This window comes from Schistocerca americana, chromosome 7 (assembly GCF_021461395.2).
Source record: "Schistocerca americana isolate TAMUIC-IGC-003095 chromosome 7, iqSchAmer2.1, whole genome shotgun sequence".
Taxonomy (NCBI): Eukaryota; Metazoa; Arthropoda; class Insecta; order Orthoptera; family Acrididae; genus Schistocerca; species Schistocerca americana.
Window position 1 is genome coordinate 586,191,904 of NC_060125.1, and position 12,906 is coordinate 586,204,809.

At 43.8% G+C, this 12,906-nt stretch overlaps 1 protein-coding gene across 1 annotated transcript in view; it reads left to right on the top strand.

Annotated features, from left to right (window-relative positions):
- LOC124622132 (carbonic anhydrase-related protein 10-like) overlaps window positions 1-12,906 on the top strand; it is a 403,585-nt gene that overhangs the window by 69,156 nt on the left and 321,523 nt on the right. Inside the window, exon 2 of the mRNA XM_047147753.1 lies at window positions 10,152-10,175. Coding sequence (XP_047003709.1) covers window positions 10,152-10,175 — 24 coding nt within the window. The remainder of the gene's footprint in view (window positions 1-10,151; window positions 10,176-12,906) is intronic.

A 12,906-nucleotide genomic window follows, 5' to 3' on the forward strand; every position in this document is an offset into this window, starting at 1 on the left:
ATTAAAACATTAACTCTTTTGGCACACAATCACAGATACACATCTAACGGTGTCAGGACCGTGTCCCACTATGAACTGACACTGTGACCAGTTCACCTACGTACATCTACATCTACATCCATACTCCGCAAGCCACCTGATGGTGTGTGGCGGAGGGTACCCTGAGCACCTCTATCGGTTCTCCCTTCTATTCCAGTCTCGTATTGTTCGTGGAAAGAAGGATTGTCGGTATGCTTCTGTGTGGGCTCTAATCTCTCTGATTTTATCCTGATGGTCTCATAGCGAGATATACGTAGGAGGGAGCAATATACTGCTTGACTCTTCGGTGAAGGTATGTTCTCGAAACTTTAACAAAAGCCCGTACCGAGCTACTGAGCGTCACTCCTGCAGAGTCTTCCACTGGAGTTTATATATCATCTCCGTAACGCTTTCGCGATTACTAAATGATCCTGTAACGAAGAGCGCTGCTCTCCGTTGGATCTTCTCTGTGTCTTCTATTAATCCTATCTGGTACGGATCCCAAACTGCTGAGCAGTATTTAAGCAGTGGGCGAACAAGTGTACTGTAACCTACTTCCTTTGTTTTCGGATTGATTTTTCCTTAGGATTCTTCCAATGCATCTCAGTCTGGCATCTGCTTTACCGACGATCAACTTTATATGATCATTCCATTTTAAATCACTCCTAATGCGTACTCCCAGATAATTTTTGGAAATAACTGCTTCCAGTTGCTGACCTGCTATTTTGTAGCTAAATAATATGGGATCTATCTTTCTATGTATTCGCAGCACATTACACTTGTCTACATTGAGATTCAATTGCCATTCCCTGCACCATGCGTCAATTCGCTGCAGATCCTCCTGCATTTCAGTACAATTTTTCATTGTTACAACCTTTCGATACACCACAGCATCATCTGCAAAAAGTCTCAGGAACTTCCGATGTCATCCACAAGGTCATTTATGTATATTGTGAATAGCAACGGTCCTATGACACTCCCCTGCGGCGCACCTGAAATCACTCTTACTTCGGAAGACTTCTCTCCATTGAGAATGACATGCTGCGTTCTGTTATCTAGGAACTCTTAAATCCAATCACACAATTGGTCTGATAGTCCATATGCTCTTACTTTGTTCATTAAACTACTGTGGGGAACTGTATCGAACACCTGCAGAAGTCAAAAAACATGGCATCTACTTGTGAACCGGTGTCTATGGCCCTCTGAGTCTCGTGGACGAATAGCGCGAGCTGGGTTTCACACGACCGTCTTTATCGAAACCCATGCTGATTCCTACAGAGTAGATTTCTAGTCTCCAGAAAAGTCATTATACTCGAACATAATACGTGCTCCAAAATTCTACAACTGATCGACGTTAGAGATATAGGTCTATAGTTCTGCACATCTGTTCGACGTCCCTTCCTGAAAACGGGGATGACTCGTGCCCTTTTCCAATCCTTTGGAACGCTACGCTCTTCTAGAGGCCTACGGTACACCGCTGCAAGAAGGGGGGCAAGTTCCTTCGCGTATTCTGTGTAAAATCGAACTGGTATCCCATCAGGTCCCGCGGCCTTTCCTCTTTTGAGCGATTTTAATTGTTTCTCTATCCCTCTGTCGTTTATTTCGATACCTACCATTTTGTCATCTGTACGACAAACTAGAGAAGGAACTACAGTGCAGTCTTCCTCTGTGAAACAGCTTTGGAAAAAGACATTTAGTATTTCGGCCTTTAGTTTGTCATCCTCTGTTTCGGTACCATTTTGGTCACAGAGTGTCTGGACATTTTGTTTTGATCCACCTACTGTTTTGACATAAGACCAAAAGTTCTTAGGATTTTCTACCAAGTCAGTACATAGTACTTTACTTTCGAATTCATTGAACGCCTCTCGCATAGCCGTCCACCTCACACTACATTTCGCTTCGCGTAATTTTTGTTTGCCTGCAAGGCTTTGGCTATGTTTATGTTTGCTGTGAAGTTCCCTTTGCTTCCGCAGCAGTTTTCTAACTCGGTTGTTGTACCGCGGTAGCTCTTTTCCGTCTCTTACTATCTCGCTTGGCACATACTCATCTAACGCATATTGTACGATGGTTTTGAACTTTGTCCACTGATCCTCACACTATCTGTACTTGAGACAAAACTTTTGTGTTGATCTGTGAGGTACTCTGTAATATGCTTTTTGTCACTTTTGCTAAACAGAAAAATCTTCCTACCTTTTTTAATATTTCTATTTACGGCTGAAACCATCGATGCAGTAACCGCTTTATGATCGCTGACTCTACGGCTGAAACCATCGATGCAGTAACCGCTTTATGATCGCTGACTCCCTGTTCTGCGTTAACTGTTTCAAATAGTTCGGATCTGTTTGTCACCAGAAGGTCTAGTATGTTATCGCCACGAGTCGGTTCTCTGTTTAACTGCTCAAGGTAGTTTCCAGATAAAGCACTTAAAAAAATTTCATTGGATTCTTTGTCCCTGCCACCCGTTATGAACGTTTGCGTCTCCCAGTCTATATCCGGTAAATTAAAATCTCCACCCAGAACTATAACATGGTGGGGAAATCTACTCGAAATATTTTCCAAATTGTCCTTCAGGTGTTCAGCCATGGCAGCTGCTGAGCCAGGGGGCCTATAGAGACGTCCAATTACCATGTCTGAGCCTGCTTTAACCGTGACCTTCACCCAAATCATTTCACATTTCGGATCTCCGTCAATTTCCTTCGGTACTATTGCACTTCTTATCGCTATAAACATGCCTCCACCTTCACTGTCCAGCCTGTTTCTGCGGTATACATTACAATCTTGAGTTTAGGATTTCATTACTGTTTACGTCTGATTTCAGCCAACTTTCTGTACCTAGTACTATATGGGCGTTGTGATCGTTTATTAATGAGAGCATTTCTGGGACCTTTCTATAGACGCTCCTGCAGTTTACTATTAGCACATTAATATTGTTATTCCCTGTTGCATTTTGCCTACTCCTACCTTGCCTCGTCTCAGGAGGCGTCTTGTCGGGCCTAGGGAGAGAATTCTCTAATCTAAAAAAACCGTATGTGCACTCCACACGTACTCCGCTACCCTTGTAGCCGCTTCCGGCGTGTAGTGCACGCCTGACCTATTCAGAGGGACCCTACATTTCTCCACCCGATAGCGGAGGTCGAGAAATTTGCACCCCAGATCGTCGCAGAATCGTCTGTGCCTCTGGTTTAAGCCTTCCACTCGGCTCCAAGCCAGAGGACCGCGATCGGTTCTGGGAACGATACTACAAATACTTAGCTCTGATTTCACCCAGCGAGCGAGGCTTTCCGCCTTCACCAATTCCGCCAACCGCCTGTACGAACTGAGGATGACCTCTGAACCCAGACGACAGGGGTCATTGGTGCCGACATGAGCAACAATTTGCAGTCGGGTGCACCCAGTGCTTTCTATCGCTGCCGGCAGGGCCTCCTCCACATCTCGGATGAGACCCCTCGGCAAGCATACAGAGTGAACACTGGCCTTCTTCCCCGACCTTTCCGCTATTTCCCTTAGGGGCTCCATCATCCGCCTAACGTTGGAGCTCCCAGTAACTAATAAACCCCTCCCCCCGTGTGCCTGCTCGGACCTTGCTGAAGGAGCAGCCACATGTCCACTCACAGGCAGAGCGGGCGATGCCACACGGCCAGCCTCCACATTGACCCTCCGCCTCGTGCGCCGCGAACGCCGCTGAACCCGCCACTCCCCTTGGGGAGAGGGTGGCCCAATCGCGCCCGGTACCCGTGAAGATGTCTCGACAGCAGGGACTGTGCGTCAGATCGCGACGGCAGCTAACAATACAGAGTACATGAATAACTGAAGACGTAGCTGGTAGGTGGGCGTCAGTTTGCGTCATTCTTCGGTGGATGTTCAAGGTACTGCGTGAATGGCTTCGCCGTACAATCAATAGATGGCCTGCACCTTGTCATATTCTACAATGAGTTGCGCCTTTCTTCGGAGTAATGATCGTGCCAGAAGAGCCTGACAAATGAAGAGTCAGCAGTAGAGAGATTCCTATCGAGAGAAGTCACTGCTTCTTGGGACTGAAACACTATTAATACGTGTTCTGAGCGTGAAATACTGTACTTATCATAAACACTTCGAGCAATAGAGGCCATTTTCTACTAAATACCAGTGAAGTATTGTGTGTGATTTTTGTGTCAATTGCACGTTACTTCTACAGGGTGTCTACCTTTACTTGAACATGGCAGTCAGGGAGTAAGAGAAGCACACAGTCTGCCACGTAGATAGGAGCAGGGAGTGACCATTTCCATCACTCTTATACAGTGCTGCCATGAAATGTGTGCATTTTGCACCTTGTACCTGTCATTTGCCGCGGTAGAAATGACACACAGAATTAACAAACTTTCATGAACACACAGTACAGATACATTCATGTCCAAATCAACTGCTCATTTGTAGTACTGAATATGAAATTAAATTAAGCTCATTGTATGACATAGTGTCAGATTGAAAATATTACTAGTAGTTACAATAGGAAAGCAATCTGCTGATGAGAACTATAGTGCTTATGAATCAAGAAAAGACAGACAATAAAAATATCGCTTCCATTATTCAACATTAAATACCGCTTAATCGATATACCCATAATTTAAGTATCGGCAGCATATGTCACTATTGCTCCCCCCGTTCAGAAATCCATGATGTCTTCTGTTCTTTAGAAACTCTTGTTTCCGGTCACACTGTTGATTCCAGATTGCGTGCGCTCGTATTTTTCTCACTAGGCAGAACTGTATGGAATGCCTTTCCAACACGGCTTCTGCCTACAGTTATGAACTAAGGAATTCATTTACTGGCAAAGCATATCCACATACCGGACTATTCAAAACAATTGTAACGTTTACAAACTGCTATAACAACACTACTGGCCATAACCGACAGGAAGAGTATTCTGGGTTATGCAAATGATCAGCTTTTCAGAGCATTCACACAATGTTGGCGCCGGTGGCGACACCTACAACGTGCTGACATGAGGAAAGTTTCCAACCCATTTCTCATACACAAACAGCAGTTGACCGGTGTTGCCTGGTAAAACGTTGTTGTGATGCCTCGTGTAAGGAGGAGAAATGCACGCCATCACGTTTACGACTTTGATAAAGGTCGTATTGTAGCCTGTCGCGATTGCGGTTAATCGTATCGCGACATTGCTGCTCGCGTTGGTCGAGATCCAATGACTGCTAGCAGAATATGGAATCGGTAGGTTGAGGAGGGTTTGCAGCAGCATGGACTATCAGCTCGAAGACCACGGCTGCGGTTACCCTTGACGCTGAATCACAGACAGGAGCGCCTGCGATGGTGTAATCAACGACGAACCTAGGTGCACGAATGGCAAAACGTCATTTTTTCGGATGAATCCAGGTTCTGTTTGCAGCATCGGGATGGTCGCATCCGTGTTTGGCGACATCGCGGTGAATGCAGATTGGGAGCGTGTATTCGTCATCGCCATACTGGCGTATCACACGGCGTGATGGTATGGGGTGCCATTGGTTACACGCCTCGGTCACCTCTTGTTCGCACTGACGGCACTTTGAAGAGTGGACGTTACATTTCAGATGTGTTACGACCCGTCGCTCTATCCTTCATTCGATCCCTGCGAAACCGTACTTTTCAGCAGGATAATGCACGACCGCATGTTGCAAGGCCTGTACGGGCCTTTCTGGATACAGAAAATGTTCGACTGCTGCCCCGGTCAGCACATTCTTCAGATCTCTCACCAATTGAAAACGTGTGGCCAATGGTGGCGGAGCTACTGGCTCGTCACAATACTTCAGTCACTACTCTCGATGAATTGTGGTATCGTGTTGAAGCTGCTTGGGCATCAGTATCGGTACACGCCATCCAAGCTCTGTTTGATTCTATGCCCACGTGTATCAAGGCCGTTATTACGGCCAGAGGTGGTTGTTCTGGGCACTGATTTCTCAGGATCTATGCACCCAAACTGCGTGAAAATGTAATCACTTGTCATTTCTAGCATTATATATTTGTCCAATGAATACCCGTTTATGATCTGCATTTCTTCTTGGCGTAGCCTTTTAATGCTGCTCATAACGCTGCTTTTGTAAGCAAGCAGTGGGTACACGTCCCAAGACAAAATCATATAATGATAGCCTGATGAACAGAGAAGTAACTTTTAAGTAAAACGAATAAAAACTTAAGTCATCAGATTAGAGGCTGGTAGTGTCGACAAAACGGTTCTAATAGGTCGTTAAAAGTGATGTGGACAGCGGCCAGAACACCCACCGCCATTTACAACTGATCGTAAAGAAGTTGACCGGCGAACCAAGATTCAGCTAGAAATCATGCCAAGAGGGGGAAACGGCAAATACTTAACCGTTTCGTGGGACGGAAATCATAGGTGGAAAGGAGACACGAACGGTTGGCTGGTGAACCTCATCTACGTTAAACGCAAGCTCGGCTTCAAAGTGAGAGATCTGGAGAATGTGCTGACCAGGGCAGCAGTCGAAGGTTTTCTGTATCCAGATAGGCCTGTACAGGACCTGCAACATGCGGCCGTGCGTTATCCTGCTGAAATCTAGGGTTTCGCAGAGATCGAATGAAGGGTAGAGCCACGGATCGTAACACATCTGAAATGTACGGCCACTGTTCAAAGTTACATCAATGCGAACAAGAGGTGACCAAGACGGGTAGCCAATGGCACCCCATACCATCACGCCGGGTGATACGCCAGTATGGCGATGAAGAATACACGCTTCCAATGTGCGTTTACCGCGATGTTGCCAAACACGAATGCGACCATCATGATGCTGTAAACCGAACCTGGATACATCCGAAAAAATGACGTTTTGCCATTCGTGCACCCAGGTTCGTCATTGAGTACACCATCGCAGGCGCTCCTGTCTGTGATGCAGCGTCAAGGGTAGCCGCAGCCATGGTTTCCGAGCTGATAGTCCATGCTGCTGCAAACGTCGCCGAACTGTTCGTGCAGATGGTTGTTGTCTTCCAAACGTCCCCATCTGTTGATTCATGGATAGAGACGTGGCTGCACGATCCGTCACACCCATGCGGATGCCTGTCACCTCGACTGCTAGTGATACGAGGCCGTTGGGATCCAGCACGGCGTTCCGCATTACCCTCCTGAACCCACTGATTCCATATTCTGCTAACAGTCATTGGATCTCGACCAATGCGAGCAGCAATGTCGCGATACGATAAACCGCAATCGCGATAAGCTACTATCCGACCCTTATCAAAGATGGAAACGTGATGGTACGCATTTCTCCTTCTTACACGAGGCATCACAACAACGTTTCACCAGGCAACGCCGGTCAACTGCTGTTTGTGTATGAGAAATCGTATGGAAACTTTCCTCATGTCAGCACGTTGTAGGAGTCGCCACCGGCGCCAACCTTGTGTGAATGATCTGAAAAGCTAATCATTTGCATATCACAGCATCTTCTTCCTGTCGGTTAAATTTCGCGTCTGTAGCACGTTTTCTTCATGGTGCAGCAGTTGTAATGGCCAGTAGTGTACTTAGAGTGAAAGCGAGGAGCTGACGTGTTCGCTGAGCAGTTGAGTGCAACAACGCTTGTTCATTTTCTTGTGTTACATTAAGCACAGTTTCACGGGAAACGTGTTTGCGAATGAGCTTAAGACAGGAAATGCTGTTTCAAAACCTCCAGAAAATTCAGCAGCGCAGAGCGTCGTGGCAACGGTGGCTGTCTCCAGCGTTTGCCGTGCGGTTCATTAACAAGGATCGATTCCGCGCCAGTCTTGTTGCAATTGTTTCCCGTGCTAGTTTTATTTTTCCTAGGCTGTACAAGAAAGCGCCGAGGGGATCGAACGGATGGTGGGTGGATGGTACTTGAAAACATGCATGGTCAGGTTGAATTCGTATCGTTGAAAATTGGAAGTCATGAAGAAGTCTACAACCGTCACTGTGGCGTTTAATCGCTTAGCGACACGTACCAGTTGCGGCTATTCCCAGTTAGATACCGGAATAGCCGAGACAGTTTTGCTGAAAAAGTGATATTAAATCGTTGATGAAAACACAGTATGCTCTCATTATCTCGAAAATCATCTGACTCGATCACGCTACACACAGATTCTTCCACAAATTCCAATGGTCTTTTTACAGATTAGTTACATTTTATGAAACTTGGAATGTTTCTGGAACCTAAGCCACTGCTCACTGACTGCAGAATATGGTTTTAACATTGCGGTGCTTAATCAGACTCGCAAGTGATCATTCGAAACCATCAACAAGCTTCGTTTCCTGGTAAGCGAACAAAAAAAAAGTGTATCCTTAGTGTAATGTAACGACGTAAGTTTTTTATAACCGATTTTCGTTTGATATATGACCATGTGCAGACTTCGTCACCTACATCAGTTACAACGCACTTCAAAATGATTTATATTCTTTTTAAATTGTCATAGAATGGTTCTTGAACGAAACTGTAAAACATCAGTTGAGTCGTATGCAAAGAATTACATCACTTGGACCAATTGGTTTTCATAAACTTTTTCGATTTAAATTTCGTTTGTTTCTCCTCAGAAATTATATTGACACACGTTATCTTGATCCAATCGATATCAGAATCACACATTAAATAAACTTTTGAGATTCAAAGTTTCGATGAACGCTGTCAGAATCAATAATCTTGTCAAATATATTATTAATCCGTTCACATAATTCTTCATAAATAAATCCTCAGAACACGTGTTTCAACTTTAGTAGCATACACTATTTTATTAGCTTCCTACACATACAGATGTGAACTTGACCGTTGACAAACAATGACTGACTTTTCAATAAGATTACGCTCAGTATGACGTCATTGTTGTACAAAAAGAGTACAAAAATTAATTTTTAATTTTTAGAAGCACGACGCAACAACTCGGTTCCAGGATCTTCTGTTGCTCCTTGGCTGTCGACCCGCGACGTATAGCGGCCAGCAATTTCCTCTCTGGTCGCGGCAACAAAGATGCTGTCTCCGTTCGTTGCGCCGCCCTCTCCGTACATGAAACACATAAAAAAAATTCAAAACTTTTAGATAATTCACAGCTATTACAAATATTAAGAAAAATACATAAACAAACTAAATTAAACTTACAGTCACCTGCAAACTGGGCTGACATTGGTGGATGGATGACGCTTAATTTCGTCTCACTACATTAGCAGCTAAGTCCTTCAATCTTCTAGAAATCAATATGCGGTTCACTTAAAAGACACAGTTTAGGCTTATGCACATGAGCCAGCAAATCCTGATAGTCTGTTATATCTTTTATATGCATGATGTTGCGACACTGTTCTGTCCATATGCCTTCCGCATCTACACGTCGATCACATTTTTCATCGTTTCCGACAGAAATTCTAGTAAATAACGTAGTCAGTGAGTCGTCCCGTACCATTTTATTTAGCTCCTCGCAATACACATGTGCTACATCATACCAGATCTGTAAGTTAAGATGAGACACAAAATGTAGGGTATCTAGTCCAGTTAAATCAGCCACTCATAATCTGTCTTCAGTCAAGGTACTCGGCGATAATAAGGGAAAAAACCGAAAAATCACACTTACGTGTGATTGGACACCATTAACACTTTTTTACAATAGTTCTTTTAATTTTTGAGAACGGTATCCTCTATCTAGAAGTTCTTGAGTTATCTGCTTTATTGACAGTTTTTTACGACTTCGATAGGTTCCCAATTTAAATTAAGACAGGTGCTAACGAATTCTACATTCTTCTAGAGATTATGCGTCATCAAACCATTTTAGTATCTTACTTTTGATACAATTTTTTCTTGATGGGACATTCGCAACTGTTATTAATTGTCAATGGTAAAATTCACTACAGTTGTAAAAACATTTTTATTTCTAGAAAGAAAGTTTGATAAATAGCCCCCAGTTTGTGGATTACCTATATACTATGGGGTACATTCTGAAAGCGGTGGATGGCTCAATGCGTATATCTACATGTTAAATGTAGACTCGACACTTTACTGTTCATTCACGACCTTCAGTTTCGATTTCAAAGTCTTATTAATCGATTTTCCCACTTCCGATATACTTAAGACACTAGAGGTGTGGGACTCCCTCTAAAAATAAGTACGTGTACTCTGTTATTCTGCTACTTGATAACACCGTATTCTTTCTGATTTCAGGGTCAACACAGAGGGGCTACGAAGGTAAGCACATACAAACTTTATAACTTGCTCAGGATTTTTATGAAGAATATCAATATCTGAGACCGAACATCCGAAGATATCAGTGCATATACTTTAAATCCTAGGAGCTTTGCATTTGTATATCTAACAGATACCCTTAGTTTCAAATTATAAAGTGCGAAAATTTCAACAGCGGTACCATAGAAAGAACTTCGTGATTATTTCAAATGAATATTCACTGATGAGCAAAACATTACGACCACCTGATTAATAGCTTGTTTGTGCGTATGACCACCTGCTTAATAGCTTGTTTGTGCGTCTTTTGTTCGAAATACATCACTGATTCTGCTAATCAGGAATCAGACAGTCTGTTGGTAAGCTGTGGAGGCATGTGCATTAGACGTCTACGCAAGTGTCATGTAATTCGGGCCGATGATTTGCGTACGTGGTGTGGCGTCCGATGGGTTCCACAGGATTTACATCGGGCGAATATTGTCGCCGAGACATCAACATCAGTTCACTATAATGCCCTTGAAAGCACTGTAGCACTGTTTTAGTTCCGAGGCGCTGACAATTATATACTGAAAGGTGACATCGCCGACGAGGAAGACTTCAAGCATGAAGGTATGCAGGTGTTTCGCAGCTGCGTTCGTTTACTACCGAAGGTTCCACGCAAGCGCAGGAGAATGTCTCCCGCCAGTCTGCGTCGTGGTGAACTGCGCATGTCGCGCCGCTGCTCACCTCAATGACGGCGTTTGTGGAGCCAACCATCGACCTAGTGTAGCAAAAATGCCATTCACCCGAAGAGCAAACGTTTCCATTGATCGAAGGCCGAATTCCGATGGTCCCGTGCCACGGCAGTCGTAACTGACTATGTCGTTCAGTCAACATGTGCACACGTAGGGACGGTCCGCTGCGGAGCTCCGTGTTCAACAATTGACGATGAGCGATATGCTTCGAAACGCGTGTGCGTGCACCAGCATAGTACTCTTTAGGCAGAGATGATACAGTTCACCATCTGTCCTACTTTACAGAGCAGCCAAGCCTCCGAGCCCCACGTTCTGTACAGAGTCGTGGACGTCCAGCCATTTAGCGCCTAGTGGTAGTTTCACTGTCCTACCTCTTTCAGTAGATGCTCATGACAGCAATACATGAAATTCGTTTCCGATATATTCTTTCACAGGCCCTTTTTAATAATAATTTAATAATAATAATTATCGTTCATGTTTCGCTTACGTAAAAGGCTACACTCCAAACAATTCCAGAAAATATGTCCCTATACTTAAATTTGTCTTTTTTTCCGATATACCTTCCTTGCTACGGACAGGCTGAACATTACAACCTCTCAAATTCGGTTGTCATCAGTTATTTTTCTAGCCGAATAACCAAATTTATATACTACTTATGGTTCAAATGGCTCTGAGCACTACGCGACTTAACTTCTGAGGTCATCAGTCGCCTAGAACTTAGAACTAATTAAACCTAACTAACCTAAGGACATCACACACATCCATGCCCGAGGCAGGATTCGAACCTGCGACCGTAGCGGCCCCTCGGCTCCAGACTGTAGCGCCTAGAACCGCACGGCCACTCCGGGCGGCATATATACTACTTGTTGTACCTCATTTCTTGATATAATCCTTTCACTAAGAGCTTATTTAATTTGGCTGTATGACATTACCCTTTTTTTACTTTTGTTGATGTTCATCTTGTCTCTTCTCAAAACACTACCCATTCCATTCAACTGCTCATTCCTGATTATTTATTTATTTTTTTGCCGTTTCTGACGTACTTCAAAGTTTTTATTTCTTCTCCCTTAACATTAACGCCCTCTCCAAAATTTCTCCATAGTATCTATTACGGCTTCCTCAAGGTACAGGGTGAATAACTTTGGGGATAGGTCACAAGCCTCTCTTACTCCCTTGTCAACTACAGCTTCCGCATCATGTCCATCAGCTATTTTAACTGTAGTCTCGTTCCTGAACAAGTTATAAATAACAGTTCGCTCCCTTTACTTTATTCTTGATACCTTCAAAATTACGAAGGGAGTGTCCCGTCAACACTGTCAAAAGATTTGTCTAAATCCAAAAATGCTATAAATGTTGATTAACATTTCTTCGATCTATGGCGTAGGATAAGTCGAGGAGTCAATGTAGCCTCATGTGTTTATATATTTGCTCACAGCCCAAAGTGATACACCTCTCTTCTGTAAATAGCTCATGTCGGTATTTTTCAAAAAAATGGTTAAAATGGCTCTGAGCACTATGGGACTTAACTTCTGAGGTCATCAGTCCCCTAGAACGTAGAACTACTTACACCTAACGAACCTAAGGACATCACACACACCCATGCCCGAGGCAGGATTCGAACCTGCGACCGTAGCGTTCGCTATTTTTCTACCGTGACTAATGGTTCGGTTTTTCGCTACTCTCAACTCCTCCCTATTTAGAAATCAAATTATTATATTCTTCTTGAAGTCTAAGGTTTTTCCCTCTCTGATATATCTTCGTAGCTAATCTTATTAATTTACGCCCGGCTCTTCTAAGGGTCTAAATACACAGTAATTCTGGAGGAATGTCAGGTGCTCCAAGGGTCTTGTTTCTAAATACTTAGGTCTATGATTGTCAAATTATTTTCACAGTATTGTATCTCTCACCTCATCCTCAGCTACTTCCTCTTCTCTTTCTGTAAAATTGTTTATATGTTAGTTACTCTTGTATACACACTCTACATATTCCTTCAAGCTTTCGGC